The sequence below is a fragment of the Heliangelus exortis genome, chromosome 22, assembly GCF_036169615.1.
Source record: "Heliangelus exortis chromosome 22, bHelExo1.hap1, whole genome shotgun sequence".
NCBI lineage: Eukaryota > Metazoa > Chordata > Aves > Apodiformes > Trochilidae > Heliangelus > Heliangelus exortis.
In genome coordinates this window covers 9,796,413-9,815,648 of record NC_092443.1, presented here as the reverse complement: position 1 = coordinate 9,815,648, position 19,236 = coordinate 9,796,413, and the positions used below count along the sequence as shown (strand labels likewise).

Below are 19,236 nucleotides of genomic sequence, written 5' to 3'. Positions count from 1 at the left end.
CCTGCAGCTCCCTTCTCTGCAAATCAAGGCAACATCTTCCAGTTGGAGACAAAATTTTTATTTTTGCATCTACATAATGAACTTTTGCCAAAATAATGAACTTTGTAGCTACAGCTACAAACTCTGTTCCAGCCAAGCTCTGGGGCTCTTGGGCTGCTTGGGTGGCTGCTGAGGGAAGGACATGCATGTTCCTTTGTCCACATTTTTGGGACATCTTTTATCTCCAGCCTGGTGCTGGTTACCTTATCCCATACCTCAGGCTGACAGATTGCCCAGAGAGCAGCAGGTAGTGTTGAATGATGCAAAGAGAAGGTAAAGTTCCAGCTGGCAGCTTCTACAGCCCAAGCATGGTGTGCTCTTTGCTCTTTCCTCTCCCACTGCCCTCACAGACAGCTCCAGCATACAACTGGTTTTGCTTTCTTGCCCTTGTGGAACTGGCCCAGTGACCTGGTGCAGCTGGGAGCTCCTACCTCATGAACGACCTCCTGCCAGTTCTGAAGAAAGCCTCGATCTGTTCCAGGGACCTGCCTTTGGTTTCTGGAACACAGCAGCCCGTGAAGAAGATGTTCCCAGCACAGATGACAGCAAAGAAGAAGAAAGGCACCTCGAGGCCAAAGGCTTCCTGGGCAAGGGGACAGAAAGCAGAGATGAGCTGGTGCAGAGAGGGCTGGAGGAGCTGTCTGCTGGACACCCTTCTGGGGCAGTACCCACCACGACCCGGAGGAAGAACTGGGTCAGGGTGAAGGCTGTCAGCCAGCTCACAACCACACAGAGCCCTGAGGCCACCCCACGGGCTTTCAGAGGGAGGATCTCTGACATCAGCAGCCAAGTGATGGGGCCCCAGCCCATGGCATAACCTGTTGGAGAGGAGGCTGTTGAAGCTTCAAAACCTGCTTAAGAGTGCAGAAAAGCCCTGTGCAATCCTGCCTTTCTCCTGCCACCAGACATTATTCCCCCCATTTGTGCTCTGCCAGCTCTCAAAGTGACTTTGGGTGCCATCTTTCTTGGCCTTCCAGGGACACCTGCATTCCAACCCCAAACCCAGATCCCCTTGCTCCATATCACCCTGCCTTGGATGAGAAACATCTTCCCAGGCTGGTACCCAGCCCTGTGCTGTGGGTGCCAGGCTCTTGCTCTCTGCACCTACCCATTATGAAGAACATGGTTGCCAGGAGGGGGATGAGGGTGATGTAGTTGGTGGGCTCAGCAGGAAGGTTGGCAGAGCTCACCAGGGTCCTGTTGGCAGTGGTGCTGTTCTGAGAAACTGGCATGAAGTGGATATAGAGTCCCATGGTCAGGTTGGAGACCAACATGACACCAGCTGTGGAGAGATGTGACAGCACAGTGAGGCTGAGGGGTGAATGGTCCCCTCCATGCCAAGGACTGAGCTCCTGGGAATGTCTCTGCTCAGGAGCTGAGCCACCACCAGAAAACACCCCCTCTCCTTTTCTGAGTCCTGCACGGGTGAAGTTCCCAGTGCTCCTGGAAATCCTTGAATAAAAGCAGAGGTGTGGGGTGGGACGTACCTGACACAAAGAGAAGGATTTTCCTCCCAGCTTTATCCATGGACACAGCAGCGATGGCCACCGAGAGCAGCCTCACCAAACCCACCAGAGCTGCATCCAGCTCTGGTCTCTGCAATGCCAAAAGCAGGGGGGAAGCTGAGCTGAGAGCCAGGGAAAGGGCAGGGTCCTGTGTGTGTTCCCTGGACTCTGTCAAAGCTTTTCTCCTGTAGTAAGAGTCGAGAGAAGCCTCCCAAGCTCAGAAGAGAGCAGGGGACAGTGGATCCAACCCTGCCCCCCATCCTCACCCAGCCCCTTGCAGGGCAATTGCTGCCAACCAGGTGCCTTAAAAAGACTTCAGATTTGGAATCTTTGAGCCACAGGGAGCTTGGAGCATTAGGCAGCCAACACTGAAGACAAAGCAGTCTGAGGATGGGCTGAACCCCAGGGCTCACCAGGATGACAGATGTTTTCTTGAATATTGACTGGAGGTACACAAGGATGCAGGTGACACCAGAGAGCTGCTGCAGGAACCTCATCCCTACTGCAATCAGGATGGGCTTGTAAATGAAGGGATCCTTGATCTCAGCCCAGGAAACCCGTTGGCTCTGAAAGGAACAAAAGAAAGGAAGGTGTCACCACCTCTGGGCACCCCAGCAGATGGCTCAGGAGTTGCCCAAAGGAGGGTGGATTTTGCTATTTTCAGATCCCATCTCCCCCAGGCTGGAGGAGGTGAGCCCTGTCCCTCACCTGCTTCCTCACACTGTCCTTGATCTGCTCGTACTCCCTGGTGTAAGCTGTGTCCTTGCCCCGGAGCCAGCACAGTGACCTCAGGGCCTCCTCGTCCTTCCCCTGGGAGAGCAGGAACCGGGGGGAGTTGGGCATGAAGCAGAGCAGGAGAATCATCAGCAGCACAGGCACCTCCCCTGCCACAGCCAGCCAGCGCCAGTCCAGCACCAGCCCTGCCAGAGCAGCACGGTTAGGAAGGAACAGAGAACATCCATGGAGGGGTGTCCTGGCCTTGCCTCCATGTCAGCAGACCAAGTATTTATTTAAAAAAAAAAGAAAAGTAAAAAACCACCAAGATTTTGCATGTTTTTCTTGTGGAAAAGAAGCGTTTTCAACTGTTCAATATGAGGAAATTTCAGCAAGCTTCCCCAAATCTTAGAGGGTCCAGCAAGATCCTGCAGGAACCAGGACCTGTGCTGGCAGGAGGTGCCCATGCAGTTCATCATGTGCTGCCCTCCAGCCCTGCTGAAGCCTCAGGAGGACCTGGGTCTGTGGGCCATGGTGACAGCCCTGGGTCTGTGGGGTTATGGATTCCTCCCTCTGAGCAAACACACAAGTGGGGGCTAAGCACAGGTGATCCTCTCCAGAGGAAGCAGCAGGAATCCATCAGCCTGCTGAGAAAGTTGTTCCAAAGAACCTCCCCTTCCCTCAGTTCTCACCGAGGACTTTGGGCTCTCAAAGCACCCAGATACTTGCCCAGTGCATAGAGGACGAGGGATCCCAGCACTGCCATCATCTGAGGACAAGCACCCAGCATGCCTCTGACCCTGGGGTGGGAGATCTCTGAGATGTAGACCTGGAGTGGGACAAAATGCACTTAACAGAGCTGCAGTACACAGCCACCACCACCCAGACCTCTCCTCTGCTCGTGCACCATTGCTGGGAACCCTGGACTGCTCTCTTGGGGTGTGAACCTGGTGGGTCCAGCTGCAGGAGCTGGTTCTGGTAGGTGGAGAGGACACCTTCCACCTCCCACTGGGAGGAGTGCTCCAGGACACACTCAGGCTCTCATTACTGGAAAGATGTGCCCCAGGGTTACTCAATTCTCTCCTTCCTCTCAGTATGAAACAGGAGCTCAGGGTTTTGTAAATACGGAAGGAAATCACCCCCAGGAGGAACAGAGATGGAGCAGCTGCCTTCCCTTTTCTGTTGGCAGGGAACTCCAGCACTATGGGGACAGCTTGGTCTGACCATGCCAGACCCACTGACCCAGGGCATCCTCCCCCCCCAGTCTCAGAGCTCTGCTGATGCCTCCAACAAGCAGCGGGATGCCCTGGGCTCAGCTCCATCCCCTCCCTCCCTCCCATTGTGAAGCTCCCCAACAACCCCCTCCTGGGGGACCTTACCGGGATGGCAGCAGAGGTCACCCCCCCAGCATATCCCGTCAGCACACGTCCCAGCAGCAGCATCCCCAGGTCCTGGGCTCCAGCCAGCAGTGCATACCCTGCAGCCAAGGGCAGTGCTGAGAAGATGATGCTCAGCTTGCGGCCCAGGCGGTCGTTGAGCATCATGGTGCTGAGCCCCCCTGCTGCTGCCCCCAGGGTGAACACCGACTGTGGGGAGACACAGAGAGGAGATGTGGGGGGGGCTGGGAAACACCCCCATCTCCCCCGATGCCCCATCCGTGAGGATAATCCCGCTCCTTACCCCGAACCAGGATGCTGTGTGCTGGTCCAGCCGCAGCGCGGGGTTGGGGTGAAGCTCCAGGGCTGGGATGACGGGCGAGGGGTAAACCAGGGAAAAGCCAAAGCTGAAATTCCCCAGGACAGCAGCAAACACAGCCAGGTAGAGCCGCTGGTTGTGGAGGCTCCTGAGGGAGGGACAGAGGGAGAAGAACACTTGGTGCATTCATGGCACCCAGCAGCAGCTCCAGCGCTGTCTCACAGCTTCTGCAGCTTTTCCTGCGGCTCCTGTGACACCCACGGAGGGATTTTCCAGGGAATGGCCCTGCACAGTCCCAGACTGGTGGGTTTGTCACATGCTCCTGTTGTGTGTGACACAGAGAGCCTGTCCCCTTGGCACCACTGATGTTTCCTCCATGCTGGGCAAATTTTGACAGGTTCAATAATCCCAGAAGAGTAGAAGCTGCATCTGGGTGGCCTCCCAGACCCAGCTGGCTCATCCTGGGGAGCAGTGCAGGAATTTCCCTCCGAGCCTTCTCTGTGCCCCAGCAGGACCCTGTGCCCCCAGGACTCAGGTGCCTGAAACCCACACACCCACTGCTCTCTCAGGGGGCTCATCCTGAACCACACACCCTGGCCAGGATGAGACCCCCACCTCAGTACAGCCCCATACAACTTGTGTAGGATGAGACCCCCACCTCAATACAACCCCACACACCCTGGCCAGGATGAGACCCCCACCTCAGGGCAACCCAGAACCTCTTCCACCATCTCCCCCCGTTCAGCACTCTGGGACAGGGGTCTCAGCTCAGCTCCCCCCTGGCCCCAGCCCTGCCCTTACCTCAGGTATTCCTTTTCCAGCCTCTTGCTCTGGGGGAAGGTCCGGTACGAGGGGCTCGGCCTCCTCACCAGGGGCTCCCTCACGCCAGACTCCATGGCGGGGCCGGGGCTGCTGCTTCCCTCAGGGATGGATCCTCGGGGAGGAGGAGGAAGAGGCAGCTGAAAGTGGAAGGGGAGAGGCAGCCCAGCCTTGCCTAATCACAGAAATCTGCACCTCCCTTGTGGGTTTGGGTCTGGGCGGCCTCTGAGGAGGAAACTGGGGGAGGAGGAGGAGAGGGGGGGGCAGAAAACCAACAGGGAAAGAACCCCAAGGGTGGAATGGTGCCCTGCAGCCTCCCAGACCCCCTCGAGAGCAGAATCTGTTCCTGCAGTTACAGGGATGGGGTTTGGGGAAGTGTTCCCAGCAGTGGAAGTGTCCCTGCACCGAGGCCACGTCATTCCCCGGGAGGAACCGGCACCAGGGAGAGGGGCTGAGAGATTTGGTCATGGATGGCACCATCTGAGCATCCCCAGGAACCCTGGAGAGGGGTCTGCAACACGGGCTGGGACTGAGGGAGAGGAAGGAGAGGAAAGAAGAGGGAGGGAAACACGGAGAGGGGCAGAGGGAGTAGATGAGGGGCATGAAGAGAGATGATGAGGATGGGAAGAGGGAGCTGGATCAGGTTCTCTGCTGCCTGAGGTCCTGGGCTGCCCAGCTGTGGGCATCTGTCCCATCTCCTGGGGCTGTGGGCAGTCTGGAGGAGAGGAGGGGAGAGGAGACATTATGGCTCTTCAGCTACCTCAAGGGAGGTTGGAGTGAGGAGGGAAAAGCCTCTGCTCCTGAGGGATGGGATAGGAGCAGAGGGAATGGATGGAAGCTGAACAAGGGGAGGGTTAGGATGGATGTTAGGAATTAATTTGTCACTGAGAGGGTTGTCAGGAATTGGAATAGCCCAGGAGAGTGGTGGAGTCACCATCCCTGGAGGCATTTAAAAGGTGTTTGGACCTGGTCCTTAAGGACAGGGTTTAGTAGTTGACTGTGGTGTTGGTCAAAGGTTGGACTGGATGAGCTTGGAGGTCTCTTCCAACCTAAACATTCTGTGATTCTGTGATTCTGTGCCTTTGTCCCATCCTCAGATTTTCCCCCAACCCCACACGATGTTGTGCTGGGGCATCTACAGGTCCTGTGGGGCTACAAGGTCCAAACTTACCCTGGAGGAAAGGGACACACACACATGTACTTGTGTTTAACCAGCAAAACTATGCTCTGCCTAAACTTCTCTTGTTTCAATCACTCACCTTAGTCTCAGGCAATTTTGGGACCACCTGGCTGATTTCTGCACCCCCCCAAACCTATCTGGGAGCTCTAGTGATGCTTTGGTGTCAGGCAGGACCCAGGCTCTTCAGTCATTGCACACTGGTTCCCCTTCCACAACCACCAAGTGTTGCATTCAGTGTCTGGATGGTGCTGGGGATTTACAGCTCACTCAGACACCCATGGCTGGGATTTCTCTGCAGAAAGAAAGGTCACAGAGCAAGAGGATGCTGGGGTGTCTGACCAAATTATCAAAACACTTCCCAGTGGCACATTGGTCTAAGTAGAGATGTCTCAACAGCCTCTGGAGCCTGTCCCTGGGTCACCCCCTCTGTCAGCAAATGCCATTGGCACTTTGCTTCATGCATCTGGGCCAGCAGCATCCCTTTGTTGGGTGACAAAACTCTATGCAAGGTCATGGGGCAGCAAGGGCTGGGGAGCATTGCTGCTGGTTGCATCTTGCAGATCAAAGAAAAGCTGCAAATGGGTGGCCTCAGGGAATTTGAAGAGGAAGGATGTTGCAAATTGATTGAAAAAGTAATTGTTTATCTTGTCTGCCCCTCCTAAGCCTCAGCTTTTTTCCCCAAACCAGGTGTGCTGAGACCCTGCAATGCAATATTTGCCATGTTACAACTCAGAGCAGATGCCTTTCAGCTCTACAAGTTACAAAAAGCCCCCCAGGCCCAGGGGAAGAGTGGCTGCAGGTGCTGAGCATGCTGGTGTTCAGTGAGCAGTGTGGCTGCAAGGTAAAGGCTTTTTTTCTTTTTCCTTGCTGATCCTTGGTTTTGCTGTAGATATCCCTGGCAAGGAGGAAGGTGTGGGCTTGCTGGTCAGTTATCTCTGCCTGTTTCCATCCTGGAGCTGTTTGGCTGTTGCTTTTGGGGGCTGTGGTGAGGCTGAGCATGCTGCCTTGTGCAGGGTTGTGCCAGCTTTGTGCTTGTGTCTCTGGGAGAGGTTTTTGTGCTGGGCTGGGGCTTCACCTGCTCAGAGAAGAGGTGAGAAACCCTTGTTGCTGGTCTGGGGTGTGCTTGGGGGGCAGTGGATGAAAGGCTTCTGGGTGTGTTGATGGGTTTGTGTATGCTTAGAATATTCACATTTCAAAGACCAGCAGGGCTGAGGGTTTGCAGTTTGCAGAGGCAAAAGCTGGAGCATGGAGAGGGGCTGTGTCCTGACTGGGGGAGTTGGTGGCAGTGGTTGGCAGTGACCCAGCCGGGCAGTCTGGTGCCATGAGTGGGGAGGAGACATCTCGGAGCAGATGAACATTCAATTCCTGTCTGCAGACAGCAGCAGCCCTTGCAAATTCCCCCTCCCTTCAGTCGTTTTTGGAGACAGATGTAGCCTGCAGTGAGAGGATCTGCACCTTCCCTGTCCCTGAGGCTCCCAGGGGCTCTCTCCTCTCCCAGGAGCAGGGTGCTGAGCCCCGGGTGCTGGCAGCTCCTTGGGGTCCCCCTGTGCTGGGTGGTTGGGGACAACCCTTGGGACCTGCACTGCTGCAATGGGGTGACCCCAACGTGTGGCACCCCAGGGCCACCTCCTGCCCCACAGGGCTGATTGCCTCTGTCGGGTTTAGTTTTCAAGCTTCTGGCTACAAAGCAACCAATTCACTGAGGAGTCATCAGGCCCTTTAATGGGCATTACCCGGTTTTGCTGTATTGATGGGGTAATTTAATTAGCAAGCGTTTTCTCCTCAATAGCCCTGTGTGCCAGGGGATTTTGGGAGGCAGCAAGGTGCTGCAGAGAAGGCTGACACTGGGTGTCCTGGGCTGAGAGTGGTGTTAGGATGAGGCTGGGACCCTGCGCCAGGGGAAGGCAAAGTGTATTGCAGAGAAGCCCTGAGCCGTCGGATCTCCCAGAAACGGGAAGGGTTCAGCAGTTTCTGTGCAGATTTGTGAACAGCTCCAAGCAGGAAATGACTTCGTGCTTTGAAAAACCTCCAGACACCTGTAAGGGCAGGGGGAAGCCGGGGGCTGGGGGAGCTGGGGCTGAGCCCCGGGCAGCTCCATCCCCGGGAGTGCGGGGGGACAGAAGGGTCCCTCGAGGTGCCCTAAAGGTTCCCCACTTTTTCTTTTGGGGAGCACCACATCCTCGCTCTGCCCTCTGTGGTTTATTTCTAAAAGTGCAGTCTTGGTAAGTTAGAGCCCTCACCACCCTGTCCCCTCTCCTCATCTCCCTAGGGGCTCTCCTGGCTTCCCGGAGCTCCTCCCGAAACACCCAAGGGGTGGGTAAGGCGAAAGCAGATTCAGGAGCTGTGGTGCCTGGGGCTGTGCTCGGCCATGGGGTCCCTGTCCCCCTCCCCATCTCTGCAGCGCCTAACGGGGCTCCAGGACCTCAGGGCTGAATCGGGAGGTGCCCACTTTGGTCTAGCAGGGAGCCAGAGGAGAGGACAGTCTGGTTTTGCTGGGAGCTGCTGGCTGCCCGGACTGGTGTTGATGCATTGCTCCAGCTCACCAGGACCTTCCTCCCCCTCTGACAGCTGCGAGATAGATCACGAACATGTGCAGAAAAAAAAAAAGACAAAAAAACAAAAAAACCCAACCCAACCCCCCCCCCCCCAAAAAAAAAAACAAACAAAAAAAAAACCCCAAAAACCTGCATCAAAGCCACTTGGCAACTTAACCCGATTCATAAATTAATTTCTATTCCTCTTGTAGGGGAGGAATCAGTCACTCCTCAAGGCCGTTCGTCTCTATTGCCCATCTGGCCACATCCTTTCATAAATCTTCCCCCTAAGTCTGAGCTGGTGATTGCTGGGTCAGGGTGTGAGGAGGCTGGGGGTAACCCCGGGGCTGATTTGCCCCGGGCTGGGGCAGGGCTGCTTCTCTGCATCCCTTGCATCCCTCAGAGCTGCTGTTCTGCAGCAGGGTGCAGCTCTGCAGGTGCCTGTGGGTGCCTCTGGGGAGCTGTGGAGGTGATGCAGAGCTGTGATGGGGAAACATTTCCTTGCAAAATGCAAGTGAACTCTATGTGTTTGGTCTCCAGAGCCCCACAGGGGGGGCTGCAGGGTGCTGAGGACCTGGGGAGGGAGGGTGGGTGCTTGGTGAGCTGCAGACTGGAGCTGGGGGAGTCCAAACCCAGGACCTGCCCCAAACCACAAAATGGGGCTGTGCACCCCCAGCTTCAGCTGGGCATCAGTGTCTGGATCCCAGGTTAGCTTTTCCAGCTGGGCAGACAGAATTCATCTCTTCCCTGCTGTATCCTTCACCCCGTTCTCCCCCTTGCAGAAAAAATAAAAATCACCACCTTTTTGAGTTGCCATCTGTTTATTTTGCTGGACTCAGAACTTGTTGAAATGTCTTTCAATGGATGAAGCAACGCAGAGTAGAAGAACAGAGCCTGGCAGGCTGCATGGTGAGTGGAAAATAGTTTTTTGGGACTTTCTGGAGTTTGCAGCCCTGATGATGGATGTGCATGTGAAGGATGGTAATGGCTTTGTAAGTATCAAAACACAGAGCAAAAGAATAACTCTGCCTAATAGACTGAGAACTGTGAGCAGGACAGGATCCACTCTGCTCTGACATGGAGGAGAGCTGCAGCACTGAACGATGAAGTGCTGCAGGGCTGGGGAGCAGAGGCTTGTAGTGGTTTAATTTATTGGAAAAAATGGTACAACAGATTTAAACATTAGCTCCTTGCTCTGGATGCATTGGGAAAGGCTGCATCTTGTCTCACAACAAGCCTCAAGGAAATCTGGTGTGTTTGCAGGGATCTTTTTGAGGGGCTGTGACCCAGTGGTCCCTCTGTCTCCCCTCCTGCTGCCTTCCCCTGCTGCTGCTGCCCAGACCTACTGACAGAAGTTGATGGTTTTATGTGGAAATTTTGTGGGGATAAATATTTGCCTGTCAGCAACGCTAGATCAGAACATGATTTCTCATGTGCCATTTGGAAATGAGATTTCCAAATGAAACGAGAATTTCCCATGAGTTTATTTATTTATTATTCTTATTATATTTTTGTCATTTTTAAGTTGAAAAAATGTTGAATTTTGGGGGGTTTTCCTGGTTACCACATAAGTGAAAGACTTGTTTGTGCCCCCAGGCTTACAGCACAAGGGCTTTTGGTGTCCTGCTTCTGACCTGGCTAACCCAGAAGTTGGGATCAGCTGGAAGATGTGTGTGGGATTTACCAAAAGCAGGATGTGTTTTCCTGCTTTTTTTGAGTTATGTGAAATCTTCCCACACACGACTTCCAGTGCCCTCAGGTACAAGTGAAACTGAGACACTGGGTTAAAAGGGAATGTGGGAGCAGATCTCAGGTTTCCAGCCCTTCCTGTGCCCTGTGGTGGTACCATCATTGTCTGCAGCTTTTGGTGGCCACTGTCCCAGGCTGGGGTGTATGGAAATCTCCTGATTTTCTCTGGGGCTGAGGGAGGGACATGGCCAGCAGTGCTCAGAGCTGGTGCCCTGTGTTCCATGCACCCCATGGATCTGTTTTGGTTTGCTTGGGTGATGTGGTTGATCACCATGCAGGGAGACCTGAGCAGTGCTACTGCTGAGTGATGCTGCTGGGCTTTGATTTGGGATGCAGCTGTGGGTGCCTCAGGCTGGGACAAGACTTGGTGGCTCTTGGTGCCCCAAGAAGACTTTTGACACCTGTGTTTGCTGAGAGGTGGAGTGATAAATAAACCAAATATCAAGTTTTTTGAAATTCCTTCTTTTATTTCTGGTGTGTTCAGTTCAAATCCACAGGCTGCTGGGACAGGCTTCGGAGTGGTGCTTGTGTGCCACAACCTGGTTGGGGTTTTTTGTTTTATTTTGGATCCCCCTTCTCTTGCTATGGGCACTTCTGTTGGGTATTTGAGGTAAGGCTGCATTTTCTCAGGTGGCAAGAGGGAGGACTCTATTTCTTTATTCCTTGGGACACAAATCTCCTTCTAGATTCCTGAGGGCTGCTGCTTGCTCCTTCCCTGGCTCCGGGCAGAGGTTTTTTTTTTTTTTCCTGGTTAATATGATTTTTTTTTTTTTTTTTAAGGGCAAAACAAAACATATCACTTCCTTGATTTAATGTGAGCCAATTATGGCTCACAGGCTGTTAACTTCATCACCACTTCTTCCAAGAAAGACCTTGGTAAAATAAACCAGCACGCCGGCGGGGCAGAGCTGGCAGCCAGGATCTGCAGTCGGGTTCTGCGTGTGACTGGCAGAGCCTCAGCTCCAGCACTGGCATTTCATCCTCCCCACAGCTGGAAAAAAAAAAAAAAAAAAAAAAAAAAAAAAGAAGAAGGCAGAAAAACTTAAAAACAAAACACCAAAGAAAACCTAATGGCTCTGTCACACACATGCCCGCTAAAATATCCAACCACTTGTTGTACATCTGCTGATGTGCACCAACTGGAAAGGAGATTAGGGCTCAGACTCCTGTGCTGGGCTGTCTGCCCCTCCTAATGAGGAACAGATTGGAGCCCTTGCTGAGCTCCAGCACAGCTCACTGCCTCCAGCACCCAGCAAATGGCAAAATCAGGAGGGTACCAGGGTGAGGGCCAGAGTTATTAAAGTGCTCCTGCAGCCAGGAATAGCCAGGGCTTGGGTGGATGGTCTGTGGGGTGCTGGGGTCTTCAAGGGAGTGCTGGGGTCCTCCAGGGACTGCTGGGGTCTGTGATGAGCCAGAAGGACCCCGAGGGTTGTGGTGCACCCAAGCTGCTGGTGCATGTTTGCTGTCCTGAGGTCCTGGACTTGGTCTGGGGGATGCTGTGCTCCCCAAAAATGTCATTGTCCCTGTGCTGTTCTGCCTGTTGCCCCCAAATGGCAGCAATTCACACATCTGGAGGAAGGATCTGTCCCCTCCAACCCGGGGACTTGGAGCCAGGTGGTGTCCAGACAAGGTGAAATCCCACGTGGGATGCATCACTTCTTGCATGGTGTTTCCCAGCCCCTTTCCCTGGAGAAGGAAGATACTTGTGGCATTTAAAAGCACCTGGGGGCTGTCCCCAGAAGCAGGGTGCAGGGCTTGTCCTCTGAGCCACAGCCCTTGCCATGGGGTTTTACACCCTGGCTGCAGCACCAGGACCCTCAGACAGAACGTGTGCTCACCAGCACTTGTGTTACTGTCTCCTGGACTGCTCTATCCCTTGGCCAGAGCCCAGGGCAGGAATGTTAATTTTTCTGCCACTAATTCAGGGCTGTGGGCAGACCTGGTGCTGCTTTCTCCCTCCCTTCCTCCCCTCTGCTGGTGCTTGTTTTGTTTTATATTTCTTTTCAGCGGTGGTTGAGTTGAAAATTCAGATGTGCTGGGGTTCAACCTGAAATAAAAGCACCAGTGTGTTCCCTGGGGGCCCTTGGTTTAACCTCTGAGGTGGCAGCACCATGCTACTCGTGCAGCCCTGCATGTGGCTTGGCTGTGGGGACAAAGTCCCTGTCCCCATCCTGGGGGGACAGGATGGGGACAGAGGGAGCGAGGGCAGAGAGAAAACCAGATCATTGCCTTTGGCAAAGCCTTTTTTGGCCAGTGGGGTGAATTGCTCACAAATGATTTGCCTCACTGGGGGCTGGAGGGTTGCAGCAGGAGGATGCTCTCTCTCTGGTCCCATGGGGATTTCCTGCTGTGCATCCCCTGCCACCACCCACTTGGCAAGGGATGGGGACAAAGCCAAGTCCCAGCCTGTGCTGTGACACGGTGGTGGGCAGGCTGGCACCTGGCTGCCATCAGCCCCTGGCCAGAGGCAGGGAGGGGTGGGTGGGATTGCCAGTGTGGGCCATGCAGAGGCAAAGAGGAGCTGGGGTTGCCACACGAGGGGGAACGGGAGGCAGATGTGTCCATGAAGCAGGAGGAAAAAAAATGGAGCTTTTTATAAGCCCATTTGTGCAGGTGCCTTTCAACCTGTTGATCCTGCTGACAGAAAATCTTGTGCATGAAATTTGGAGTGAAAGCACAGACCTGAAAGCATATTTCTGCTCCACTGGCAATCTGTTAAGGGGATAATCTTGTTACAGCCACCTGTTAGTCCTGGAGTGAATCTGGAGTGCTCCTGGGCAGATTTTAATTTATTTCACTGGCATAACAGCCCTTTGCCCCATTGATCCTGGGATGTCCCCCAACACCCCACCCCTCAGTTTGTTTGCTGTGCAAGGTTGTTGGAAGCTGCATTAAATGCTTTCAATTGCTCTTAAACAAAAGGAGCTTTCAGGTTTTGAAGATCAAGACTCATTAGATGGACCAGGATTTTATTCAAGGACAAGCCTTTTATTTTAGGACAAGCCTTACACGCATTAAAAAAAAATATTGCACATCTTCATGGTCTTGAGTTTCTCTGAGTTTAGTAAAATTAGTGGCTGGATAGAGGAGAAAAAACCTCCAATACATCTCCCTGCCACTGGAGTAGACTGATAACAGCCAGGCTGTGCCCACACTCAGAACCCTCTGGCTGCCACCTTGGCTTCTGTCCCTTCCCACCACTTTTGCTGCAGCTTCTCTGGATTTTTTTCACTGTGCTTTTTAAAAGCCCCATGTGCTGTGTCCCCTTCCCCTGCCCCTGAACTCTTCCCTCACCCACTGCAGGGAAGGGCAGCTCCGACCCCTTGCTCCCAAAATTAATTTCCCCTAAGCTAGTTATGCATCCTCCTTCCTCCTGGGTACCAACCAGGTGACCCAGACCTTGCAGGAGGATGAGATGGGACAATTTGGAAGTGAGAGGGAGCAGGGTTTGCATGGGGGAGAGCCAGGAGCTGCTGCCTGAGCTCCGTCCCCATCTCCTCCCAGGGGCTTTCAGTGAGCGCTTGCCCGGGTGTCCTGAGCCCCCGGGGCTCTGCCCGTGTCTGGAGGAGCTCATGTGAAACCCATTAAAAGCGTAAGGAAAGGGAGCACGACGGTCGGGAGTCATTTTGTTTGGGTTTCTAAAACGTGCGCATGAAAACACTGTGTGGTTTTCTGACAAATTTGAACCAGCGCTGCTCAATTCGCTCCAGCGCTGCTACTGTTGATCCTAGCAGACTGTAAAGCATTTATTGGAGCTGCTTGAGGCGAACTTAAGCATCTGTGGAATAACAAGTCCAGGAAGTAATTGCATCCACAAGGAAAATATTTTTATGTATAATTCAGTGACCCATTTTATAAACATTGCGGTTCTACCTTGGACTTTTTTTTTTTTTCTTCTCTCTCTCTCTCTTTTTTTTTTTTTTTATTTTTTTTTTTCATCCTCAGCCTTCCCCATCCAAGCGTCTGAGGTTAGTGAAATATGCAGAGTTGTGTTTGGTGGCTCCGTGTTGGGTAAGGCACGGCGCTGGGCAGGGGGTGGGGAGGAAAGCCCCGGCGCTGCGGGGATGCCGGGGGTCTGGCTCCGGAGTGGCTCCGGAGTGGCTCCGGGAGGTGGCACCGCGGTGGGGGGGACGCTGGCTTTGGGAGCCCTGGAGAAGCAGAGAGACAGCGTGGATTGCTCCCGCTGAGTTTGGCAAGAGCTGGGGAATTGTTTTGGGGCTTTTCGTTCTTCCTTAGCAAACCAGCTTTACGAGAAGAGGAATCACTCAGAGCCTGGGTGGCATCGCGGGGCTGTGGAGCCTGGGGGCCTTGTGTCCAGTTTTAGGTTTGTTGAGTTTGTTGGTTTTTTTTTTTTGTGGCTTTTTAGGGGTTTTGTTTCCACTTTTCTTGAGCCAGGAGCTCTTTGCTGCAGTACCAGGTGGGAGATGAAAGGAGCTGTTCCACAAAGCCCTTTTGGAGGGGACTGTCCTGTCGCCAGTGCAGCACCAGGGTGTGCCTGCTCCGGGGTAATAGATACAGGTGCTTACATGGGCAGTAACACAAAAAGCTGACACGACCTAGCAGAACAAAGTGAGGAAAAGATGAAGCTGCAAAACGCCATGTTAAAATTGCACTTTGCAGGGTCAAGCTGCCAGGTCCATCTGGAGAGAGGGGTGGGATGGGTGGCACGGGGGCTTTGCCTGCTATGGATTTCTTGGCATCTTTATCCCATGGGGGGGAATAAAAGTCTGACCCAGTCTGAATGGTGAAAGGCAGGTGGGTGCTGTGCCATGAGCCCAGTGAGCACCTCATGGATCCCCTTCATTCCTGTGGGTGCCCCCAGTGCTGCTGGGATGGACCCATCACTTGGAGCCCCCAGCTCCTGCCCCTCTGCCTCTCCCTGAGCACAAGGCATGGCTCAAAGCCAGGCAGTGCTGAAATGGGAGGGGAAACCTCAAGTTGGAGGGACCAGAGGGCTCTCCCCTGCTTTCCCTATCACTTCCATCACCCCCAAATTCCTGTGCCCTGGGTGCAGCTCCCCCCAACCCCCCCTTGCCCGTGGAGCAGGATGCCAAGGGCAGCCACAGCCCCAGGGCCGGGCCCCCCTCCAGGAGGGAGAAGAAAACAAAACAAAACAGTCCTGGGAGTAAATATTATCTGAATATAAAGGAACGCAATGTTTCTTCCTATGGGTCTAGAATTTCTGCCTTTTAACAGCTAACCTTGACTCAGCCAATATCCACAACATGCAGCTTTGGCCAAAATATGCTGGGCCTTAAAGTACCACAACAGCTGTTTTTCTTGCTAAAATATGACATTAAATTTTTTGGACGGCTGGATGCTTCCTTGATGAGAGTGGAATAAGGGGCTATTTTTCCTCTCCCTCTCCCTCTCTCTCTCTCTTCTCCCCCCTCCCCATCCCGTTTTTCCTCCTCCTTCCATGCAAGGTGATAAAGCCTGAGCCTGTGCAGACATCCCGTGCGGGCAGACGGCCGATGAGCCCGCGGGGCTGGAGCCCTGGCTGCAACCTGAGAGAGGGGGCTGCTCCCTGAGCCCCCCCTTGTTATTCCTGGATCCCTCCCACGCCCCAGCGGGATGGATGCCAGGAGCAGTTACAGCCCTGACATCTTGTTTTGCCGATGGTTTGTAGTATCTCAAAAATGTTCTGCCCTTGAAATGAGGGCACCCTCGTGGGGGCTGGTGGGTCTCTTTGTTGGGTTTTGCACTTTGGACCTTTCCCCCCCCATCCCCCCATCCTCCCAAAAGGAGAAGTTTGGGGCTTTTCAAGAGCTTCAGCTGCAGACAGTGGTGCAGGGCAGGAGCTCAGCAGCTGCATCTGGTCCCATGTCCCCAAACTGACCTGAATTTGGAGAAGTCACTGGTGGCTTGAGCTGTTGTTGCTCAGGATTTGCCCCTCTCCCTCTTGCAGTGGCAGTGAGGTCTCATGTGGTGCTGGCATGGTACAAGTAACTGTGGTGGTTTTTGGTTTGGTGATGCCACCTGAGTGTCACCCAGCATGATGGGCTCCATTCTGAAGAGCCTGATTGTCCGCAGGTGCTTTTGCTGGATGAGCTGCATTTCCCAGGCTGTGGTGAGCATTGGGATGGGGATTTGCAGTGAAGTCACTGGCCCGGAGGTTAAAATATGGGAATGGCAGCAGTGAACAGGGTTGCATGGTGGGATGTGTCCTGGAGAGGTGGCTCTGCCCATCAGTGCTGTGGCCACTGGTGACATCTCCCACTGGCACCTGGGTGTGGGCCTGGGGCAGCGTGGGGCAAATTGATGCTGATGTGCCTGAAACCCAGGCAGAGATGATGTGGGTGGCATCAGGATGGGGTGTCCACTCCCCTTGTCCCAGTCCCCACTTTTGGAAGCACTGCTGGGCTGCTGTGGTTTCCCGTGTGCTGCTGAGGTTTGTTCTCTGCTCTTCGTGCTTTGCCCTTCCCTTCTTTTCCCCCCTTTTTAGTGATCACCTTGATTTTTAATGAGAAGCAAAAGAATTTTCAAAAGAAGGGAGATGGAAACTGAGCCAGGATGAGGGTTTCACTGCCCTCATCCGTGAGCTCCAGGAGCATCCATGGGCTCCTCTATTTTCATTGGAGTCTGACACCTCCTGGGATGATGCACTAGGAGTACCAGTGAGGTGCTGCACAGGCACCGTGGCCACAGGGTCAGGACTGGGGGGATCCTCTTATTTCTGCTCTTAAATTCACACTCCTCTTCCATCCCTAACAACGTCGGGATCTGGTTTGTACCTGACACTTTATCCATGAAGCCATCCCTCTTGCTGCACGTGTATTTATTTACAGAGACCCACGGGTCCTCGTGCTGGTGCTGGGTGCTGCAGGGGGTGCCAGGCTGGGTCCCCAGGGGTGCCCTGTGTGTGTTTAGGGTCCGCGTTCCCCTTTTCCCGGCCGGCGAGCATGTGGTTGGAATTAACGGCGCGGCTGCAGGGGGAGCGGGCAGCTGGGTTTCTCCGGAGCATTTCAGTGCTTAATCTCTGAAGAATGCAGAATGTCTGTCTGGACGTCCCAGCCAAGATCAACTCTGCGGCACGGGGAGGCCAATATAAACGTTCATGTTTTGTGTCACCGAGATTTCATTCGATGTTTTTTATGTAATTGCATAAGTCGAACTACCGTGATGAAAATGCCACAGCGAGCAAACGAGATGAATTGTGAAACCTCTCCTTCCAGGAGACTCTGGCCTCCTCCGGACCATGGGGATCCAGCTCCAGCCTCTTCCAAGGGGCTTGTGACCTTTTTTGAAATAAATAAGAGGCCGTTTGCTCGTCGTGCCCCCCCCCAGCCCCCTCCATCCCTCACCGTGACGTCAGGGTGAGCTCAGGCCTCAGCCGGGCAGCAGCTCTCCTCGTGGCCAGTGCTGAGATGCAGAGCTGGCCCCACGCTCTGATGGGCTCTCATCCCTCCTCTGAAACCCAGGGGGAAGTGGTGGGGTGGGGAGAGAGGAAGAAAAATCTCTCCTGTTTCTTGGCTGCCTGAGATCCAAGTGCTCTGCAGCATCTGAATGATATCACCACCCGCTCGGGTTGGTTGAGGAGGGGAGGGAGAGCTGCAGGGCTTGGCCAGCATCTGCAGTGATGCTGCACTCCATCCCTATCCCCTGACCCTCTCAGCTGACCCGCAACAACCTTGTGACCATGCTGTTTAAGGGCCTGCAGTGTTCTCCTGGTGATACAGATTAATTAGGCCTCAAGGAGTGTCTGCTTGGCGGTGTCTTCACCCATCACCATCTCCCGCTGTGCACCCATCCCGACTGTCTCCAGGGTGGCTCAGCCAAACAGACATCTACACAAGGGCGAGAGGCTGAACACGCTGGGACAGCAGCTGAGCCCTGGTGTTTGGGTCCTGGGGGAGGTTTTCCTGCAGATGCAGCCTGGGGATGGGGAAGGCGGGCGGCAGCTCCAGGTGCTGCATCCCTGCGGCGGCTTCTGCGAGACGGGCTGGAACGGCCGCCCTGGCCGCAGACACATCTGCTGGGAGGGAGGGCCTGGAATTTGGGATATTGTTTTTCTGGCGGGGAGAGGTGGGTGCCAAAAGCCTGATAAATTAATCACCTCTGACATGGGTCAGTCCAGCTTCTGGCGTGCACACGCTGGGCCCCCCGAGCTGCCGAGAGGAGACGGTGCTGGGGCAACGCAAAAACTCCTCGTGCAGAGAGGCTGGAAAGTGCTGCCCAGCTGAGCAGAGGGGTTCGGGCAGGCTGGGAGGGGCTCAGCTGCTGTGCTCCCCCACCAATGCTCCCCTGGGAGGGCTGGCTGCAGGAGATGTGGTGGCATCACCCTCTCCAGCTGCCTGTGCCTGGAGGTGTTGTGACCTGACCCTGCTCTTTGCCTGCCTTGGAGCGGGGCTGCTGCAGGATGCTGGCCCTTGGGAGGTGGGGATGTGCTTAGGATTTGTACAGCTCCTGGCACAGCAAGGTCCTTGGTCAGGGACTGCTGCAGTCCTGGTGCTGCTGGGCATGTAGAACCTGGAAGGGGCTGCAATGGATGGGGATATTGCAGTGTATAGCATGGGTGCAGCTGCTGGAGGAAAAAGGCAGCTTCTTGTTGTCCCTTTGTTTGCTCTTGGGGACTCTGGGCCAACTGTGCCACTTGTGCATGCTGGTGAGCCTGGAACTGGGCTGGTGGGGTGATGCTGCTGCAGCCCAGTTCATGGTGCAAGGTGGGAACTGAGCTGTCCCCCCCATGAGAAGTGGCATCATGGATCCATGGAAGTGGGGCTTTGCTTTGTGGTGATCTGATCTACCCCCTTTCTTTGTCTCTCCCTCCTCATGTTATTCCCTCTCCTCTCTTGTTGGCTTCTTCCCTTCCTGGTACCTGCCAGCATCTCCTCCCTGCCAGCAGCAGCATGTGCTTCACCTTCCCCAGTCTTTCTTGGGACCATTTCTGCTCAGGAAAGGAGAAAGAGAAGCAGAGCAGGGAGCAAAGCTGGGAGGAAGGGGTCCCACTGGGGTCTTTGAGAAGCATTTGTCCTTCTCTTTGACCAAGGTGTTTACAAGC

The 19,236-nt window shown here is 54.3% G+C and overlaps 1 protein-coding gene across 3 annotated transcripts; it reads right to left on the bottom strand.

Moving 5' to 3' along the window:
* Positions 1–45: 45 nt before the first annotated feature.
* SLC2A6 (solute carrier family 2 member 6) lies at positions 46–5,111 on the bottom strand. Of its 3 annotated transcripts, XM_071766234.1 has the most exons (10): positions 4,755–5,111; positions 3,939–4,101; positions 3,638–3,844; positions 2,988–3,087; positions 2,253–2,464; positions 1,958–2,110; positions 1,527–1,635; positions 1,148–1,321; positions 712–857; positions 46–622 (listed from the first exon to the last, which is right to left on the bottom strand). In XM_071766234.1, the coding sequence occupies exons 1-10, from the start codon at positions 4,847–4,849 to the stop codon at positions 467–469; spliced, it is 1,515 nt and encodes a 504-aa protein (XP_071622335.1). In that variant the 5' UTR covers positions 4,850–5,111; the 3' UTR covers positions 46–466. The 3 variants fall into 3 exon arrangements, with proteins under 3 accessions (XP_071622335.1, XP_071622333.1, XP_071622334.1); XM_071766232.1 differs by having other exon boundaries at positions 334–857; positions 4,755–4,975; XM_071766233.1 differs by having other exon boundaries at positions 334–857; positions 3,939–4,098; positions 4,755–4,975.
* Between the last annotated feature and the right edge of the window lie 14,125 nt (positions 5,112–19,236).

What these genes read in the sequence shown, in the direction of transcription:
- SLC2A6 (XM_071766232.1), bottom strand. Translation starts at nt 4,849, where the DNA reads ATGGAGTCTGGCGTGAGGGAGCCCCTGGTGAGGAGGCCGAGCCCCTCG. An exon ending in AGGACAGTGTGAGGAAGCAG is followed by an intron (nt 2,111 to 2,252) that starts GTGAGGGACAGG and finishes TGTTCCTTTCAG; the next exon opens with AGCCAACGGGTTTCCTGGGC. An exon ending in AGAAAACATCTGTCATCCTG is followed by an intron (nt 1,636 to 1,957) that starts GTGAGCCCTGGG and finishes TTGGCATTGCAG; the next exon opens with AGACCAGAGCTGGATGCAGC.